Source organism: Elgaria multicarinata, chromosome 6, assembly GCF_023053635.1.
Source record: "Elgaria multicarinata webbii isolate HBS135686 ecotype San Diego chromosome 6, rElgMul1.1.pri, whole genome shotgun sequence".
Taxonomy (NCBI): domain Eukaryota; kingdom Metazoa; phylum Chordata; class Lepidosauria; order Squamata; family Anguidae; genus Elgaria; species Elgaria multicarinata.
Window position 1 is genome coordinate 101,523,413 of NC_086176.1, and position 21,864 is coordinate 101,545,276.

General features: G+C 41.8%; 1 protein-coding gene across 1 annotated transcript; it reads right to left on the reverse strand.

Annotated features, from left to right (window-relative positions):
* Positions 1-10,560: 10,560 nt before the first annotated feature.
* On the reverse strand, positions 10,561-21,655 carry SUB1 (SUB1 regulator of transcription). Its single transcript, XM_063128172.1, has 6 exons — positions 21,552-21,655; positions 18,696-18,765; positions 17,833-17,853; positions 16,589-16,708; positions 13,330-13,438; positions 10,561-10,896 (listed from the first exon to the last, which is right to left on the reverse strand). The coding sequence occupies exons 2-6, from the start codon at positions 18,762-18,764 to the stop codon at positions 10,817-10,819; spliced, it is 399 nt and encodes a 132-aa protein (XP_062984242.1). The 5' UTR covers position 18,765; positions 21,552-21,655; the 3' UTR covers positions 10,561-10,816.
* Positions 21,656-21,864: the final 209 nt, after the last annotated feature.

Genomic DNA, 21,864 nt, shown 5'->3' on the forward strand with positions numbered 1-21,864 from the left:
CACCTTCCCCCATTTTTACTGTAAATATTAACAAAACAGAACAAAAAAAAACACATCATGAAAAACAACAACAAAGAAACATTACATATAAAGGCCATCTCACGCCGTAAGGTGGTGAGACAATAATAATATTCACGTACCACATCTGTAATGTAATGTAATGTGTTAAATGTGTTAAATTGTATGGTATTTGATTGGAGTGCTGGTTGTCATACCGTAATAAACTTATTCATTCATCATTTGGTGGCATCCCAGCTTTTATGCATCCCCCCTCCTTATTCTGAAAGGTTGAAATGCCTCCCTTAAGGCTTAGTTAGTGACATGATGAAGAGCTTTAAGATCAACTAGGCTGGTGTTTTCTGGCCTTGCCTCTTTTGCTTTCATGGGAATGTGGCCCCCAAGCGCTTCTCTGAAATGGAATTCCGCCCTCAGGTTGGAAGAAGCTCTTCACCCCTTGAGCTAGATGGACAAACCATCTGGTCTGGTGTATAAGGCGGCTTTCTATGACAGGCCTCGAGTCAGCGGAAGAAATCACATGACTGAAGAAGCTGCTGGGCGGAACTCCACCTGTTCGCAACGCTGGCCTTGCCCCCATCCATTCGGCCTCCTCTGCTTGCGGGGTCATTGTTCCACATCTTTGCACTGGTGAGATGACATGACTCAGCCATTCCCCCTGTCAAGATGCAGCAGAGAACCACCCTTGGAAGAAGGTGCGTCTTGACATGAGCCTGGTCTCACCTCTTTCCAATCAGCCTCCTCTGCGGACGGGTAAATCTGCTGTGTGCCCCCCTTCCTGGGGTATGAACAGATCATTCACTCAATCACTTCTGATGCAGAGACCCGACATATTTGCCCATCCTCAAAGGAGGCTCTTAATTGCATTCTGCACATGTCAGTGCTCTAAAAAATATAGTCTAAAGAGAGTGGTGGGTTTTAAATCAGTCCTTTCCCTATGTATAGCAAAGTTTCCTTTGTCACTGCTGTTTGGATGGGGAAGCATTCCAACATAGAACATACACCACTGCGATCTTAATTGTACAGTCCAGAAAAAGCACCATGTAATTATGCTGCACTTGTAGGTCAGATCTCACGTTATGAACGTTTAAATAGGTAATGTGTGCAATAACGATGCATGAGTTCTAGTATGGCTCCCTCCCACTTATAGCTTTCTGGCTGCAATTCATACATTCTGAGCAAGGCTAAGACTTGAGGGTGAACAAGTAAGATGCAATGCACAAAATCCTGCCTAGGACGTCTGGCACTTATCCTACTTTCTCTCCATCATGCCTTGAGCAAGGCAGGAAATGGAGTAAAACTGAGCTCCCAACTTTCCAAGGACATAGAAGAAGGGGACGTTCTCCTGAGACGTAAGAAACAGCAAGACAGATGGGAGGGAAGGTAGCCACCTGCCAAAGGAAGTGAGGCAGGTGGCTACTAGGAGGAGGGCTTTCTCCGCTGTGGCACCCTGGCTGTGGAATGAGCTCCCCAGAGAGGTCCGCCTGGCGCCTACACTGTACTCCTTTCGTCGCCAGCTGAAGACCTTTTTATTCTCTCAGTATTTTAACACTTAATTTTAACTTAAATTTAAATTTTACTGTTTTAACTCTGTATTTTAATTTTATATCAATTTCTGCTACGTGGTTTTACCCTGGTTGTGCTTTTTATACTGTATTTTGTATTTGTGTTTTTAGACTATTGGTTGTTTTATTATGGTTTTAATTTTTGTGAACCGCCCAGAGAGCTTCGGCTATTGGGCGGTATAAAAATGTAATAAATAAATAAACAAATAAATTCCCATCCTGTTGATGACCTAGGAAAGTGGGTGAAAGTCTAGACTGGTTTAGAAATCAATTTGGATCACACCTACAGTTCATACTTAAATCAATTAAACTGAAAAGCCTTGCTTCGTAAAAAAAAGAAAGAAAGAAAGAAGAGTCCATGTAGTCCAAGGGGCTGTCTACATGACTTATTTGATCCAAGGTGGCTGTGCTGTGGCGCTGTGCCAGTTGTACAACACACCTGCCAACTTGCAGTCACCGTGGGGCTTTTCTCCAAAGCTGGGCATTTAGAAAGTCGGGGACTTACTCCAACTTTTTCCTTGAAGTGAGGTTACCACAGTCGTTCCACCATGTGACCTTGCTTTGGCGTCGAGCTGAGGGCGTTCCAGGGCGGATGGAATAACTGATAGGTTATTGGAAGAGGAGCAGAGGGCAGGCCCAACAAGCCAAGTGACCACAGGAAAGCCCACGCACTCTGCTGCCATGGGGATTTTGCACCCCAACCCCACAGCAGCAATATCACAGAGTTTTACTCTGAAGGAGTGGCAAAGCGGTGTTGTGAAGACACACACACTAGAGTGACCATATTTGGGAAACCAAAAAAGAGGACACCTAGTGTGTGTGGGGGGGGGGAAGCAGCTTTCTGAGTCCTGCAGAAAGTACGTTATTCCCCTGCCACCTTAAAGAACCCGATTGGAGTGGAGGAGGGGAAAGGATTTCATTCTGCACCACCACCATCCACTCCAATTGGGACCTTTTCTATAATGTCCACGAATGACCCACTTTCCCCTTTAAGACCTCAATTGGAGCTCGGGGTGGGGGAATGATGTGCCTCAAGAAAGCATGTCATTCCCTCCTGCCATGCTAATGGCAGCCTTAAAGGGGAAGGTGTATCATTCCAGGACATTATTGAAAATTATAGAAAATCCCCCCTGACACCATGGAAAGAACAAAAACCAGGACAAATCCGGGGAAATCCTGACAGTTGGTCACCCTAACACACACCCCATTCTGTTTTCCAATGGCAGCCAGCTTGATGCTTCCGGGAAACCCCCAAGCACGGCTTAGAGACAATAGCCCTCTCCTGTTGCTGCTCCCAAGCAACTGGTAGGGATGGGGGTGGGGGGCAGATTTGGTTTGCATTATATTGCAAGTTTTCCTAATTTCACACATTCAAATCAACAGACAAATCAAAACTCAGTCATCCTTAAAAATACATTTCTCTGGATTTTACAATGAAGTTCTTCAATTAAAATGCATACAAACATTTCTGTATTAGGGAAAGTGCACTAAAATGTGTATATTGGTGAAAATAACATTAAAAATACTTGTTGGGAAAATTACTTGGGGAAAATGTGTATTTTAGGCAAAAATGCATCCAAAAATGCATATATTTGGAGAAACGCACACAAAAATGCATGCAGATTTTCTTGTGAATCTTTTTAAATAAATATAAATGTTCGGAACAAACCAAATTTAATATTGGAAAAACTAGAAACTGAAAGAAACCATTAAACATCCAGTGGGGCATACTGCCTTTGAACACAGAGGCACATTAGTCATAAACATCATGACTAATAGCCTCATAACCATAAGAGTCAATTCCCTCTTGCCTGGGGAACTGTAGGAACTACATACCTGTGAGTGTTCTTGGGATCTCTAATCAAGAATTCTCAGTACTCTCACAAAACAATTCCCAGGATTCTTCGGTGGAAGCTGTAAAAGTTAGACTGATATAAAACGTTTTGTTGAGTTTTATATCACTGCTAACAGGCACAATATTTTTCTTGGTGCCCTTCAGCAAAGCTGCATACTTTAATATTAGCTAAATGCATTCTATATGTTGAAACCCATGAATCTAGAATCTCAACTTCACCAAGGCTGCATGAAACGTAAAGACAGCTTAATAACTATATATAACTTTAAAACATTCCTGACTACTCTCAAAACATTGCCATAACAGCATCATTAAGGGAATGGAACAAAAATAATTCTCCACAGTAGAGGGGAGGGTCAACACTGGATAATCGCAGATTAATTGGAAAGGTTTTTGGCAGAAGCGATTTCTTCATCCTAAATCACCATCCAGAGATGATGCCACTTCTGAAAAATGGCGTCTGTTGCTAACATTAAAAAGGCTTTATTTATGTATTTATGTATTTTATTTTAGTAAATTATAATTGTTTTACTTAATTTTAATAAAATCTCTAAATGGTTCACATAAATATTAAAAATCACATTTTAATCACAAATTACTATCGAAAACAATTTAAACTAAGAACACAAGAAGAGCCGTGCTGGATCAGACCAAGGGTCCATCTAGAGTAGGGCCGTGCCTATGCGATGCTGCCTTGCCTCCTGATTCCCCCCCAAAGTGGCAGTGATAGAGTTACACGCAGGAGTAAGTCAGGAGTAAGCCCAGGAAAAATCACAGCACTGGTTAAAAGATAGCTCCATTCTCAAAAAATTAAATTTAAAAATTATCTTTATGGGAGAGGGAGATGGGGGTGGAGGAGGAAACAGCAGAGTCACCTGCCAGAGAAATGAAGACCAAATAAAATCCGCAGTGCTGGGGGCCATTCAGCTTGTCAGGCCCACCCCCTGCCCCGCATTGCCGCACTTACCCTGCGTTGATCCACCCCTAGTAATGCCCACTTCCTTAAACCAAACCAAGGCCACCATTGACAGATGAAGAAACCACCTGGTGACCTTGGAGCAACTGAAAAAGTTGCGGTAAAATGACACCACGAAACAGTGGAGTTTCAGGGGGGAAAGCCTGATGTAGTTGCGAGTTGGTTACTGCATCATTTAAACAATGCTGCACCACTGCGCAGCCACAAGATATACAGGGCATTCTGCTCAGACAGTGGCCAACTTGCTGTCAATGGGAAACCCACAAGTAAGGCATGAGTACAACAGCACACTCCCACCAAATTCCCCAGGAATTGGTGTACATAGACATAATGCCTCTGATACTGGAGTAGTATATAGCCATCAAAGCTAGTAGCCATTGATAGCCTTTCCTCCAGGAATTTGTCTAACCTCCTTCCAAAGACATCCAAAGTTGTGGCCACAACTACATCTTGTAGTAGCGAATTCCTTAGTTTATTTATTTATTATTTATTTATTTATTTATTACATTTTTATACCGCCCAATAGCCGAAGCTCTCTGGGCGGTTCACAAAAATTAAAACCATCATAAAACAACCAACAAGTTAAAAATACAAATACAAAATACAATATAAAAAGCACAACCAGAATAAAACCACGCAGCAAAATTGATATAAGGTTAAAATACAGAGTTAAAACAGTATAATTTAAATTTAAGTTAAAATTAAGTGTTAAAATACTGAGTGAATAAAAAGGTCTTCAGCTGGCGACGAAAGCAGTACAGTGTAGGCGCCAGGCGGACCTCTCTGGGGAGCTCATTCCACAACCGGGGTGCCACAGCGGAGAAAGCCCTCCTCCTAGTAGCCACCTGCCTCACTTCCTTTGGCAGGGGCTCACGGAGAAGGGCCCCTGTAGATGATCTTAAGGTCCGGGTAGGTACATATGGGAGGAGGCGTTCCTTCAAATAACCTGGCCCCAAACCGTTTAGGGCTTTAAATGTCAATACCAGCACTTTGAATCGGGCCCGGACCTGGACTGGCAGCCAATGAAGTTGTAAAAGGACTGGCGTAATGTGATCTCGCCAGCCAGTCCCTGTTAGTAAACGGGCTGCCCTGTTTTGTACCAGCTGAAGCTTCCGGACCATTTTCAAAGGCAGCCCCACGTATAACGCATTGCAGTAATCCAAACGAGAGGTTATCAGAGCATGGATAACTGTAGCTAGGCTATCACTGTCCAGATAAGGGCGCAGTTGGTATATCAGCCTAAGCTGATAAAAGGTGCTCTTTGCCACTGAATTTACCTGTGCCTCAAGTGACAGTTCTGGATCGAAGAGCACCCCCAAACTACGGACCCGATCCTTTAGGGAGAGTGCAACCCCGTCCAGGACAGGGCAAACATCACCTCGCCGGACTATGTGCTGTGTGCACATAACTATGTGCTGTGAGAAGAAGTCCTTCCACTGATCTATCCTAAATCCCCCACCAATCAGCTCCATGGGATGACCCTGGGTTTTAGTATAATGACAGAGGAAGAACTCCAATAACAATCCTACAATATGAGGAATAGTAGGATAGAATAGTATATGATGGAGTGATATTGCCATTAATTGTATTATGCCGCTATTCCATCTTTTCTTTCTTAACAGATTTTTTCTGTTAAGGAAAATGTCAGAAGCAGTGGGAAAACACAAGAGGATTATAAATTGAAGGCAATATCATCTGGATCCCCTGTAAAATTCAGTGAATAATGGGGTATGATTGCATAATAACAGCCTTGTCTGGAAGCACCCCTGAGCTTTGGGGAAGTATTCAATTGTGTTATTCCATTAGTGCAAATGACGTTGTGCTAGCAGAAACTAGATTCCGAACTATGCACATCAGGAGAATCTAACTGGTTACACGTGTGTATCCGCTTGCAGCAGTGTGCCATGGGCTCCCCTACTGCACGCACTGCTAAGGTGATGTGCAAGTGCTTGCGCAAGTGGAAGATTTGGTACAGCCCCACTAGCGCTGTTTAACTTTGTAGAATAACACTGTTCGAAGCTGCCCTTGGATTTCAAAACAAAACAGATATAGTTATGAACATCGCACCCACCTCCATATTTCTGGCTAGCATTTTGGACTTTGAGGGGTGGGGGGATTTCCAAGTATATCTGTCTCCTTTGCAAGAGAGCCCCAACCACACATTCTTATAGCTCCTCAAGCTGTTTGCAACATACCCAGAATTGAGTCAAGAAGTATAATTTCACTACTTGACTCAAGTGAGTCTCAGGACAGATTTGACCTATTATCTGGGGCCATCTCCAGAGGGAGGAAAGGTCAGGCATTTACCAGGCTCCCAAACTGGCAAAGGCTATGAACAATGCCACCATTCTCATTGCACAAAGGACTGAAAGAGGTCAGGGACATTGAGAAAGAATTCTCTGCTTGCATGTCCTGCCTCTTCCTGGACTGAGGGTGTCTTGTCTGAGGGCTCCCCACAAATCCTGAAGCCAGCACTGCTGATGTAAAATGACAGAACGAGACCTGAGGCATTTTCCTGTGTGTATCCCCTAACCACCACCTCTCCCCTCCCCACATTTGCTCTCCAAGCATCATCATGTTTCTCACTAGACCAGAACTCGCATTTCTAACATAGCACTAAGAATTGTTCTCCTGTATCCTTACAAACCATTTTACCAGAAAAGGAGAAGAAAACAGACTAGACCCATAAAATTAAGGCAGGAAGGGCTCTAGCTAAGGAACATGGAGCCTAGAAAAACAATTAAATTCTCAGTGTTCCATGATCAAGACATTATTGTTGGATTAGACAAAGTTACTTCAGAATTTAAGGTGAAGAGCAATGCCACCATCTTGTGGCTAGCCTGGTTACTTACAACCCCTAAAGCTCACGTTCTTATGATGAATGGATTTCTGTATTGAAATGAACAAAGGCAAATGGCAAAAAAAGAACAGTACCCCAAAACACAATGCAGATGGTCACTGGGAGCCCTGGGTTTTCAATTTATTCAGACACTGTGTCATTGTCATAAAATAAATATTACAGAACTAGTACTCAAAGAAATTCTTACAAAAACTATGTACATCCTACACTTAAAATCAAATTTCTGCACTGAAAAATCTGAACTCAGCAAGTTGTATAAACCTGGCAAATTAAATATATTTGCACAAATTTCTCATGAACTATAGCCCAATCTGAGGGATGTATGCTTGGAAGCAAGTCCTGCTGAATTCAATAGGATTGAATAGCATAGAATTACTGCCTTATCCAGCCACTGTTGCTCATGGGAAAAGACAATGTTACAAATGGACTGAAAACTCACTCACTAGAACAGTGGAAATCCTGCTGCTTCTCTATAAAGTCTCAGACTTCATTAGGAATTGTCTACATACTCTAAAGCTGCTCTTCATCTCCTTAAGAACTAGAAATTGAGAACTTAAGAATATTGGATATCCGTACACACACACCATTCTTAGGGTGCTGAGTTCTGTGCTTGCATGGCACACATAGCTCTGATTACCCATGCGGAGAGGATAGGTGAGTAGTTTGAGAATATGACCCATCCTGCCCCTTTGGAGTAGTCTTCAGAAGCCTAAGTAAAGACCCTCCCCTTGCAATATGAGTCATCCAATATCATGAGTGGAGGGTAAGATCTGCTCCATGTTGATCCCAAATGCAGACTTTTGTTCTTAATAGGAGCGAATATCAAGTATTATTTTCTGATTGGAGAAAATAAACTATCAAGATTCAAGACAGTTCATTTTTAAAGCCCCATCCTCGCTGTTTCTTGGTCATGCAAGAGCAGCAGTGGGCAGAAAATAGATTTCCAGATGTTTTGGAATTCAACTCCCAGCATTCCTGACCATGAGTCATGCTGGCAGGGGCTTCTGGGAGTTGAAGTCCAACACATCTATCTTCTACCCACTCCTGTCAGCAGCTGGCTTCTTTCTGTATAAAACAGTGGTCTTCAACTTGCCTGGAATTAGGACCCAACTGGAATTCAAACCCTGCAACATGGGACCCATGCACTATGGGAATGGCGCTCAGTGGAAAAAGGGTAGAGCCACATAGACTCTGGGCATGAGTCAAGTGCCACATTCTAGCCGGCATTCAAGGCTTGCACCAGGTGAAGGAAGAGTGACACTGTGCAGAGCACCACAAAGGCTGTTGCCAAGCACATGTGCAGAGCTCCTTTTTAGCCACAACAAAGTGGCCAATGCCTCATGCTCCACTGGAGGTCCCCAACAAGATGCTTGCAGACACCTCCAATGGCACCTGCAAAGTTCTCCACTCATTTCCCCATTCAAAAATGCATTTTTAATTTTAAAAATGGAAAAATAGTAGGATGCCAGGCCCTCCTTCCTGTTCATGAAGCTGCTGCTGATTACCTGTTCAGCAGGCAGGAAGAGAAGAGTTGCTTCCTGCCCCACCCAATCTTTCCCCATCATCAGATACTTTTTTCTCTGTCTCTCCATTCCCACTTCTAGCCCAGCTATTTCTTTCCCCTCAACACTTTATCTTGCTGTTTCTTCCCTCTCCTTGCTTTGCTTTCTCTCTCCTCTACCTTGCTATTTTCCCCTCCCTCCCAGCCTCATCTTGCTATTTCTACCCACCCACCCCACACACACATACCATACCTTATTTGATTAGCCAGGACCCCATGGCAGCCATTATGGGATTAGCCACATCCGTTATGGAAGCTATTTTGTAGTGGCACCTACAATGATTTCTCAAATTCCCAAATGTTCCCACAAGTTCTTCATAAAGCTTGGGGACTTCTGCTCAGGCATGTGTTGTTTCACCCTGCCACATCCTTTTCTTCCAGGGTAATCAGAGGCCACAAAACATGTTCAATTTCCAAGTTAAAAGGGAAGAAGGTCCTTCCCGTTCAGAACACAAAATGGAGTTGATAGCCTTGCCTTGATCCACCTGCATAGCACTTTCTATGTGAAAAGATGTACAGTTGAGTAGTCTTTTTTTCAGTGCTACAGCAGGGAAGGCAACACTCTGAATTATATCATGGAAAAAGTAAACCTTTTAATTATGCATTGCCCCAAGTTGAAGAATGTACTGACAGTTTTTCAACTGACACAAATAATCTTCTAGGACACTGCTGTTACACAGAACAGTAAGTATAAGCCAGCTAGAGATCTGCATAAAAGAAAATGGATTTCTGGAAACATGGGCCTACTTTTAAATTACACAGAGAAGCAAAAATAACTACATTATCAATATAAAGTTATATATTGCATCTGTTCTAAGAACAGGAAATGAAATTAGTTGAACAATCAGTATATATTATATACCATTTTTTATTGGAGTGGGAGAATATGCAGCTTCTAACTTCAATTTAAGAAATGAAATGACAAAAAAACCCATAAAGTTAACGAAGTTAACAGAACACCAATCAAGAACTCATTTATAATTAATCTTTCAGCTCAAAAGTGCCTCTTTATAGCTTCATTTTCCTTTAAAATTTACAAGTGGGGGTCCCCATGTTTTCCTAGCTGACGTTCTAAAATTGAAAGTCAGCTGTTTTCACACCTGTACTTTTCAGCTGTGTATTATGTGCCAATATCTGTACCCAAGTACCAAACTAACAATGAAAACTTGCTCTCAAGAGGTATTTAACAAAAAAGAACAGAAAAAGGGATGACTAGGGTAGAGAACATCCAGCCCATGGGGTTCCCAATCGGGCCGGCCAACTTCAGCTTCTTCTTCTAGCCTTGCCCATTCACCCCTGCAGGGAAAATTCTAATCTCTAATCAACAGCTGATCAGAGGCAACTGGTTTTCCTCTTTCAGGGGATAAGGGGCATGGCCTAGGGAAGGGCATTAATGGATCACAACTTCGAAGTAACACAATAAGTTAAATGTTTTTATATACTATCCCAGTGAGTTTAAGCTATGACAAACCTGCAAGCTATGAGTCCTCTCTTCAATGAGAAAAACCAGACCATTGATTATATATGTAAAAATGCTTGGTCCTCACCATCTGATTCTCAGGAGTATCAGAATTATTTTGTGTATTTCTAACAACAGATTGAAAGCTGTGATTTGGTACACTATACCAGGAAGTCCAGCACTGGCCGTTTTTGTGTCCAGTTATTAAAACATTAGGTTTCCCTTCTGTTAAGAGTATCTTTCAGTCAAGAAGGCCACCGACAACTATATCTTATTCAAGAGTATTAAGTGAATGTGTTTTATTTTACATCATGATGTGAAAACATAACACCTGTTTAATAAAAGTATGCACATTTGTAACTTCACTCAGAATACACTTTTAATGCACATAAAAAAAGCGTTCATCTTACAAATTGTTTTGCAATCCAAATATACAATAGCTTGGAAAACAAATAGTTTAGAAAATGAATGCCAATGTAAAAAGACTACTTAAACCTATAACAGTAGTTTCTGTATGGCTTGTCTTTACAGTTTTCTTACAGCTTCATCAATATCAGTAATCTGTTCCTTCAGCTGGCTCCACTGCTCTGGATTTAGAGAGATACCTAAAATAAACCAAAACAAATCCTTCAAGATTACGATAGATTCAGTCATTCCATGCCATTGCAGCATTTGGTATCGCTTGTAGAATTCAGCATCGTGAGAGCCACAAGCTTCATATTTGACTTAAAGATACAATACTTGAAATACAGGACCTCAGATGAATTGGGTTGGTGCAAGCCTGAATCAGATTTTCAGGTGTCAGAAATTAGAATCTGAGTGCATAGCTCTTCAAACCTCTTAAAGGCTAGTAGAATTATTCAAAATAAACAAGCACATATATATTGTGCCGTATTTGTTCCTGCCATAGAATTTGCCTTTTCTTGAAGCTGAATACATATTACCGTGTTACAGGTTTTTTAACACACAAAATATACATAGCACAAACTACACTATCCTCTTTTGGCATTGTACCAAACCAAGCATTTGTTTGAAATCAGAAACAAGCTAGCTGGAAATCAGTCAAGTTAACCTACGAAAGACATGACTCACTTTACAACATTACAGCCCACAGAGCCCACTTTAGTAAGGCTTCAAGAATTCAATCAGGTACTATTTTACTAAAGTGGAGATTTCCAACCCATCCAAAGTACCTGGACATAACTTCCACAAATGGTAAGTGCAGTTACAAAACTAAACCTTCAAGGCTTAAAAGAGGAGGGTTCTGACATGCTGCAGCAGCATGGAGGCTTTGTATCAATTATCAGCATCCGGACAGCAGGTTAACAGAGATAGCACTGACGGAAAATGAACTGCTGCTGTCATCCACAAAACACCATCCCGATTTCTTGCACTTCAAGCAGAAACCAGGCAAGGAGTGCAAGCAGCATGACTGGAAGGACATACATGGCAGGTAGTGCAAGTAAGCCTACCCATTTATTAGAAGAAATTGCATACTGTAACAAGTAGCTATTTCTGAGTTCTGGTTAAGTGTAGCCAAAAGCACAGAAATCAGCTGAAAGCCTTGCTCAGATATAGACAGTTTATGGATTTGTCTGCAGGACTAGAGGCTCTTCCCCACCTCTTTAGGCTTTGCATTGCCCATGATTACTGCCAACTGGGTTAAAATGAAACTGAAATGGGCTTCTGAACGCACTATAAGAACTCAGGTCATATGTAATCACCAATCCAGGTGGGTGAAAGGGGAGAAGCAGCAGTGGGATGGGCACATCCTAGTGTTTAATCCCAAAACCAGCATCTTGCAACCTAATGAAGAGGCGGGCAAGAAATAATAATAATAACAATAATAATAAATAATAACAATAATAACAATAATAATAATATACTGCTGGTGCCAGAGAAGCAGTGATCTTCAATTAATCCTATATCCAACCTTTATCAATCTTCAGGGTAGACACACCAAATACAAAAAAACAAGGGAAGCACTTGATTATATTCAGGTTGGCCAGTTAACACAAACAGGTTAAAAATAGGGTGACCAGATGTGAGGAAGGAGAGGGTTCCTATGCCTTTAGTAGTTATGTAGAAGGGGGAATTTTGGTAGGTGCCTTTCATTATGTCTGCCCTGGTATACACATGCAGCAAGCTGAAGTGGCAGAAGCAACTGTAATACTTCAATCTGCGGGTAGCAGAATCCATTTTTGGATGGTATCCCATGTAAAATGTTGTTTGCAATTAAAAGTAGGAGATAGTAGTAGTTTTATACTAATATTATATCAGTTCTATACCAGTAATCTTATACTAATATTATAGTAGTTTTATACTAATATCCCCAACTGTGGTATGAAATGGTAAATTCCATCCTAACACCTCACTTCATTCTGCTAGATAGGTAGACCAGGCCTCTCTTCGCTCCTCTGATGCCATGTTTCTCGCCTGCCCAAGGGCCTCTACTTCCCTTGCTCGGCTTCGTCCGTTCTCTTCTGCTGCCCCTTACGCCTGGAACGCTCTTCCAGAACATTTGAGAACTACAAGTTCAACCGCAGCTTTTAAAGCTCAACTAAAAACTTTTCTTTTTCCTAAAGCTTTTAAAACTTGATGTTGTGCAGACTTCTACTGTTACTTTCTACTGTTAGTTTTACCCTACCCTGTGCCTGCTTACCCTACCCTGTACCTGTTTGCATTCTCTTCCCCTCCTTATTGTTTTACTATGATTTTATTAGATTGTAAGCCTATGCGGCAGGGTCTTGCTATTTACTGTTTTACTCTGTACAGCACCATGTACACTGATGGTGCTATATAAATAAATAAATAAATAAATAAATAAATAATAATAATAATAATAATAATAGTGGAGAAAGAGAAGAGATACCTACCAAAATTGCTCCTACACAACTACTAAAAGATACAGATTTTCTGCCTTCTTACTGCCCTTAGTAACTTAGTTACAATGTTTTACCTTTAGGTATGAGACATATGCACCCAACATAGTGAAATAATCTAAAACTTTAAACAGTTGCCATGCAAATAATAGTTACCTTTTCTGCCAGGTTTCATTTCACCTTCTTGATCCATCCAGTATTCTCTAATATCAATAAGGACTTTACCCTTAAAATCACGAACACTGACATATCTCATTTTACCAATCTGCCAATAAATGAGAGAACTCTATTATTTCACCAAGCACAGGTAGTAACTGTCTTTAAATACTATTAAAGTCTCATATGTGCAACAACACCAAGCTGCAGCTTATTCTAGAGATTATAGGTTCTCTCCTATCCTCTCTTACATGTAACAAGCAATGACAACCAGAGAGGAACAAAAGTTCAGAACTTGGCTTTTTTCTGCAAAATGTATTTTCCTAGAAAATGGGTATTTCCAAACCAAACTGACTGCATTTTTCAGAAGCGCATATTATCTTTCTGTAGAACTATTATCAAAGCAATATAAAGGGAATATTAAGAAGTACATGAGGGGAATCTACTCAAACACCCTTATTTCTTAACTGATGAACAGCATTGCTCATCCTGTCCGGCCTCTACCTTTAGAAATATGAATGCACACCCAAAGTCAGAAATTGTGTTGGTAAGTACAAGTTTCTGGTCTTCAAAACTGTTCCACTGTCTGATGCTAGTACATAAATTCAGAGAGAATATAAACACTAAAATTATCTTGTGAACTAGAAGTTGTCCACCAATGTAACAAGCAATTATGACAGCCCGAGTTATCAGCACCTGGCAGTAACATTATCTTACGTTAAAGACTGCCGAGGAGATATCCTGTTTATAAACAGTCAAGTATAAAACAGAGAAAATATAAATATTTAGAAATAGAATATTGTAAATAAAGTGTTGCGACAACTGGCAAAATTATCTTAATTTTTTTAAATGTGCTAGATCAGGGAAACCAAACTAAGATGTGAGTAGTTCAGAGATTACTGTTCAGGAAACACCGGCAAGAGAACAAACATCCTGAAACCATTAATGCAGGAAACTGCAGCTTCAACAGAATGCTAACAGTAGAACGATTAATAGCTGATACTTCTTTATCAGCTAGGCTGCTGAGAGAAATCGTCATTAAAATATGGCTAAGGACAGCTGCGCAATAGGTTGAAGTCTGGGAACACCATACTTGTTTTAACCAAGTCGTTAGACTGAGACCAACATTCTCCTACTTCCTATAACTGGAATCTAACCTTGAAGACCCCACCTCGCACACTTTTGTAGGATTCAGTATTAGGGAAAACAGCTTCAGTAGCTGATGAAAAGAATCAAAAAGCTGTACCACTGTTATCAAGAATAGCTTGGTCATATCAGCTATCAGTAGCATGACTTTAATACATCCTGTAATACAATGCATTCTGTAAGATTTAATAACATTTAGTACATTCTGTAATACAAGCCTTGTATTATATTTTTTGAAATAAATTTTAATATCTACGCATTTTAATATTTAACATTGTGTTTCCTGCTCAGAGACAAGCTATGTCATTAAAATTTACACAAGCCCAAAGTGTCTTCCCCAAAACTGCTTAATGTACTTTTCCTGTATGCATCAACATCTCAATCTAGAACCAGCCACTCCAGACCACCACAAACATGTTTGAAACACACTGTGTCTGCCCATATGCGACGCAATTCTCTTAACACTGAATGCTGCTCCTTATTTGGGCCATCCTTACCAGCATCTTTGGCCTCTGACAGCTCCAATTACTTTCTACTCCCAGAGTACGCATGCGGGAGTAAACCTTACAGCAAAATGTTATTATACTTGGCTAACATAGCGGCACAAAGCACAAGCATGGTACCAAATAACAATTTTAAGCTTGGAAGGCAACCGGGTGACTTGCTAATAATACTTTGTATTTCTGTAGCATTTTCCTGAAGTGCTAAAAGAATATTATACAATTCTAGAAATCCTTACAACAGACCAGTAAGATAGGTTAAGAACACATCATAAATAGAAACTGAAACTGATAGTAACTTGAATTCATCACCAGGCTGCATGATGCGAATTGCCAATTAACTGTCAAAATACAAGAACCAATAATGAAATTGCTAATTACAAAACAACAGCCTTCATAATCTCACAGACATATGTTTGAGAACTCTTCAACTCTTCAGTCTTGTTGCAACAACAAATACACAGGCTATCGAAGATAACTCAGTCACAATCAGGGCTCCAATGATCTTCACCCAATTTGGCAGTGAGCTAGACATACCACGCAAGCACAAGGCTTCAGTCACTTGAACAACATTTCACAACGCTCCCATCTAGATTACAGTTCAACATAATTTTACTTTGTGGGGAAATTGCATAGGAACAGGCTAGTTCAATAAGAAGCAGAATTCATTAATATGCTTCCCATTTATGACGTTCAGAGATAAATTGGATTTTGCATATCTGGGCCAGACAAATCCAAACCAATTACTCCAGGAGCCAAATTCCATTTTTGAGAAGCTCTTGGGGACTACATCCCAGTGGAGGTGAGATGAAGGTAAAAGTAGTGGGCCAAAAATACCAGCATATTCTAGCTTCGAAACTCATACTGCCAGTAACTAATCGTTAGGAAGGGTGTTTCAACCTTATAGAATGGGGTGGGGGGGATTGCACAAGGGCCACCAATCAGAAGCTGGGGGAAGGGGGTGTGGCCGGCTGGGGCCTCTAGGAGGGCAGAATTGGGATTCCAAGCCTGAAGTTTTTGTACCTCTGAACTAGTTGCATTTTCTGATTCAGTAGCTTTCAACATTTAATGCCACTACTCTTAGACAAAATACTGTTGCTACCGCAGGCTCAGCTTCTTACCTGACCCTATCCATTGCAACTATCATGATTGGACCTGTACACACCATTTGTACTCCCTAAGTTCTCCCTCTGGTGTACTATAAAACTGCACACTATCCTGTATGTTACTGACATCTGCGACTGGAGAACAAGTAGAGAAACGATTTTTGCAAGAAGCTTCTAGGTCCATATAGGTTTTCTTCCTTTCACTAGCTAAAATAACGTTTAGGGAAACTAAAACTAAATTCCAGAGCTGGTGTTGTGGATGGCTGCAAATTAAGTTGACTCACTGTCACCTCAGGAGGGTCCCCCACCCTCTGAAGCAGATTTGGGGGAAGGGGGGGTTGCAGCAGGAAAGGGAAATTCAATCCACCAGGGGTGGCCAGTCCTGTGGCAGAAGGATCGCACTGGATACAAACCCATAGGTCTTTCACTTTGTAAAATTCAAGTACAACGAAAGAACACACTGCCTAATGATCCCACCAACTCTTCAACGTAAGAGCCACCAGTTACCTGAAACATATTCTCATCTCTGTTGCTACTTTGCCTGGAGGAGGCTGCCCCTCTGGAACTTTCACCAGTTTTCTGTTTCTTCACAGGCTTTTCTGGTGCTGCCTGTTTTTTCCTTTTTTCCTTGACATTTAAAATAAAAAAATGAGTTAAGAACTTACTGGAAAAGTAGTTACAAGTTTATACCAATTAGTCTCCCCTCCCCCACACATAAAAGTGCAGGAATGAGGGGTATTAAAATGCACTCAACATTAGCTTATCTGCTCCTACTGGAAAACAGAACACGTCTATCAAGTGCAGGACCACTTTCATATGATCCTTGGAAATCTTCCTGCTGTACTTGAAAGTAGATAACGCTTCTTTCAAAAGAAAGGACACAGTGATACTCCTTTCTCTTCTAAAATCATAATATAGGAAGGCCCAGAAAACCACTGAATGAAAAACAACTATGAAAACAGGGAAATACAACAACTGTGTTTGCATGTAGTGCTAAAGCCAGAGGAGCTCACACAAAGCACTAATCTCACATGTTCACCCATCCCTCCCTCATGTGCAATCAGGAATTGTGTTTTAAATGAAATTCTAATTTGTTAAACAAGCCAGCAAAATAACCAGGGGTTTGTTGCTGGTTTGCTTAGCAAATGATTAGACCTTATTTTAAACCATCATTCCTGATTCACACATAATGACAAGCCAGGATCTGCTAAAGTGAAACTAAATTCTAGTTTACTCCTGTTCCCAGTTGTGTAAGAGGAGGGGGGAGTGCATGAGCTCGAGGCTTCATTAAGAATCCTTTCTGCTTGTGTACATAGTGTTAAGTCATGGTTTAGTGTTACACGTGGACCCTCCCAATATTTATCAGAAACAATTTTGCAAAATAAAAACTGCATTTTGTAATCATGAGAACACCTTTTTCATCAATTTGGTGCAGAAGTGAAAGCAGCCTTATTTTCATGATTGCATATTTCAAATTATAGCATTTAAGTTGTGTCTACAAAAGGCAGGAGAGTGCTAAATTGCAAGTGCAGTTAAGGGTGCAATCATATGTATCTTTAAACTGGGAAAAGTCTTACAATTCCCAGCATGCCACATCCGGCATGGCTGCCCAGAGAGATGCTGGGAGATGCAGGACTTTTTTCTGTGTAAACATGCATAGGATTGCACCTTAACTCTCTCAAAATAGCTCTGAATGCGATCAACTGGCCTCTCTTTATACTGAAAAACTTGAGCAGAGCCTATTTACTCACCGCCAGTAGATGATTCACATGCTGAAAGTTAAAAGAATAATGTGTCAGCATTTGAGAACCTCCATCTTAATATACACTGAAATTTGGATTAGTAGCTGGATTAGTAGCTGCCCTAAAAATTCTGCATGTTTTTTCAACAAACATAGCCAGCAAATCACGGAAGGATTAACCCCTCAATTTGTTGGCAATGCTTGCTGAAAAACTCTTATCTAGAAAAGAGGTTATTTTTAATTAAGCTGCAGTCTTCCATACACTTACCTAGAACCTAGATGCCTATCCATTTAGTGTGTCCAGAAGCGAGGAGATATTTGCTAAGAAAGTTGTTAAAGTGCACTAGCCTTAAAATCAGTTATCAAGTATACATTTGGCAAGTTATGTTTTATGCAAGCATATGCCCAAATATATCCTTTTTTTAGCCACAGATCCAGAATACTCTAGGGATTTTGACTAGAAACAGGAATAAAAATTAAACAAGCCCAGTCAAGCTATTCATTGTGATCCCAAGAATATTCCACATCTTAAAATTGAAATCATATCATAATAAGTAATACACATGTGCTCAGTAAGTGTTTATAATTACTATATTAAGAACAAGGTTAGTGGTTTTATGAAAGAACCCACCCCTGAAGATATATTTATGTTTCTCCCTTGTGGACTTTAAGCAGCTATGCAAAGTCCAGCCATTTATAAAGGCCTTTGGATAAGTGGAGGGAGAAACTCTAAATTAGTCTCTGGAAGGCTTATGTCACTGTTTTATCCTTGTTATTTTGGCTGTGTTTATTTTGGGTATATATGTTTTAATGTGAGCCTCCTTGAGCAACTGTGGAAAGACAGACTAAAAATGTTTTAAATAAAATAATCACCACTTTTTCTTCATGCTCTGAGTCACTACCAGATGAGCTTGAAGACACAAGTTCTTTTGATTTAGGCATCCTAGAAAGAAAAAAATGCAGTGAAAAAATAGTACATGCTTCCTACAATAAGGGATCCTCACAATTTTATATACACACACATATCATCCCTTCCAGCACTGCCATTCCAGGCACACTTACTCAGAAGTTCTACTGAGACCAACTGGGATTCAAAATAATTTAAGGAAGAGGATACCAGGCTTAGCCTGGTATTAGCCACACATGGGAAGAAATGGCAGCACAGGCCAGAGTAAATAAGGGAAAGAGGGGAGGAACACAGAATGCCTGGTCCTTATCTTGTTAGAAGTACAGATGGATAGAGCTGGACTTGTGAGTTTGTTTGAACAAAGGTGGTAAGAACAGATTAAGCTAGAGAAATAGGCCTTGCATAGAGAAATAGCCAGGAATTAGGTTTCGTTAAGCAAGCTTCCTCAAAAACAATGTAGCAAGCAAGAAACGACATTAAGTAGAAATGTATTTGTATTTAGACTAAGGACAGCCAATTCCTTTATTCTCAGTGGTTGTGTGTAAGCACTAAAAGTTGATCCCCTCATAAATGGCCAGACTTTATCGTAGGTAAATATATAGCTTTATAGTAGTACCAGTTGGCTATTCCAGAGTTAGAGTAAAACCTGTTGCATCCTAGTGATTGATACATGTAATGCAGGAATTCTTTCCAGTTAACCTTTTGAAAAAGCTATTTGTTCACTTCCTCTAGAGAAAAAGTATATCTTCTGACAGTTCTAGCTCAAAAAGGGACATGTATACATGTTAAGGAAGCAGTTGCTTCTGAGGTCATTGTATTCCTCCGAATGGACCAGTGTATTCTCTTGATCTGACATTTCCACATCGCTGAAGACACAGAGCATGACTTCTTCAACTGCTTCTAAAAGCAGTTTTCAGATGCTTCACTAAACTGATCAGAGGAGGGGAAAAGATATTTGAGGATGACATAGGAAAATGTGGAATTGTATGTGGGTAATATTCTAGAAAGAGAGGCTCTGTTTGGATGTGGGTAGAGATACCTTATAAAAGATGTTAACATTTTACTTATTTAGCTAGTTATTACATTTCTATACTGCCAAATAGCCAAAACTCCCTGGGCGATTCACAAAAATTAAAACCACAACTAACATGATGCAGTAAAGTAGGGGTGAGAACCCTGTGGCCTGCCACAACTTGTTAGATTTCAACTCCCAGTCCCAGCTAGCATGGCCAATGGTCAGAAATGGTGAAAGTAGGTCCAACAACATCTGAAGGACCATAGATTTCCCCACTCTTGGAATAAGAACAGAAAGAGTGAACTATTGAAAACAAGCTGCGGCGCACAAGGTCCCAAGAGGTTATGAGAAAGGTGTCACAAACATGTATACATTGTTGGAAGTTTACAGGACAGGCATGGCCACCAATCTGGATGGCTTTAAAAGAGGGTTGGATAAATTCTTGGAGGAGAAGGCTAACAATAGCAACCAGTCCTAATGGCTATGTGCAACCTCCTGTATCAGAGACAGTAAGCCTATATACACCAGTTGCTGGGGAACATGGATGGGAGGGTGCTGTTGCACTGTGTCCTGCTTGTGGGTCCCTGATTGACATTCTGTGAACAGACTGCTGGACTAGATGGACCTTTGGTCTGACCCAGCGTGGCTCTTCTCATGTTCTAATGCCAAAGGAACTGAGCCATCACGTGAAGACTGTAAATATGCAGCTAGAATACTTAGAAATAGAGAAGTGCTAGGTGAAACAGGCTTAACAGACAGAATTCTGCCCACCAATGTGGAACAGGCAGCAGTACTGAATGGGGAAGGTAGACAAGAGTGTAAGCCCATCTGTGCTGTAGCATGGCTCACTGACCTCTTATCCCTGCCCAAGAGTGCCACAAGACCCCCAAGATCTGTGCCTCATGTGGCACCTAAGAAGCATGCTGTCAATCCACAAGGGGCCAATCTACACCAAGCAGGGTATAACACTTTTAAAACGGTATGAAAACTGTATTTGTAATGTGTCCTGGGCCTGAACAGTTGTCATAACCATTATAAACCGTTATAAGCAGTAGTGTAGATCCTGCCAAGGTAGAGATTAGGAGAGCAACACATTAAATGGCTGTCAAACTGGAGAGATCACTGAGGTGGACACAATCGCCTGGGTTTTTGGTGAGGTTCGAGTCACCCTGAGGAAGAACGTCAGTGAATGAGCCGATAGAAAAACGGGGGACGGACGCTGCTATGAAACACCTAACGGTAGGAGGGAAGATGGAGAAAAGGAGACCACAAATCGTAGTCAGAAGATGGTGAGAAGTCACTCTGTGATGGAGAGAGCCGCGTGGACGAAGAAGAGGAGGAGGAAGAAGTGGGGCCCCGGCAACAGTGGGGAAGCGTGGGCGGCACACGGCCCGGAGCGGTGTCGAGGGGGGAATCCCCTACGACGGCGGGGAGGGGGCGGTTCCCAGCCGCCATTTTCTCCCTCCCTCGGATGCTTTCCCTGCCCCCTCCCTTTCTTTCCCAACATGGCAGCCTCGGGGCAGCCGCGCCTCCTTCCCCTCCCTCCCTCCCAGCGAGAGGCCGAGTGTGCCCCACAGCCAGCTTTCCCTCCCCCCCGCCCCCTCTTCTCCGGAGCGGGCGGAAGAAGGACACTCCCCCCGCCCCCTCCTTGAGGGACTCGGGCCCCTAGGGCCACAACATGGCGGCCCCAACCGTCCTGCCCCGCCGCGCGAGCGAAAGGAAGGCCCGCGTTTCATTCCCCCCTCCCCTCTAGAAACAGCCCCAAGGAGGAGGAGGAGGAGGGGGCGGCTGTAAGAGCCGCACTCACGTTCCGCTCGGCGCTCGCTGCTCTCAACTGCCTTCCTCTTCTGCCTGCCTCTCGCTTATTCCCTACGCCACTGGAGAAGTGGAAGTGACGTCCGCGCGTTGCCCCCCCCCTCCTTTCCTCCTGCGGCCACGTGAAGGTGCCCGCATAGCCGCGCGCGCTGAAAAGAGGCGGGCGCTCGTAGAGCACGCGAAGCCTGCGCGGCTGCTCCGCTTTTAAAAAGCTGCCGCTGCTGAAGCTCGGTTAAGTAGGACTTCGCGTACCCTGAGCGCTTTGCTTGAGTACTGAGCCGTCTCTAGGCTTTGACGAGCTCTTG

Excerpts from the sequence above, each read along its gene's own strand:
- SUB1 (XM_063128172.1), bottom strand. The coding sequence starts at position 18,764 with ATGCCTAAATCAAAAGAACTTGTGTCTTCAAGCTCATCTGGTAGTGAC. Across the intron at positions 16,709-17,832 it reads ATGTGAATCATCTACTGGCG|GAAAAAAGGAAAAAACAGGC; the intron begins GTGAGTAAATAG and ends TTAAATGTCAAG. Across the intron at positions 10,897-13,329 it reads AATGAAACCTGGCAGAAAAG|GTATCTCTCTAAATCCAGAG; the intron begins GTAACTATTATT and ends GGTTTATTTTAG.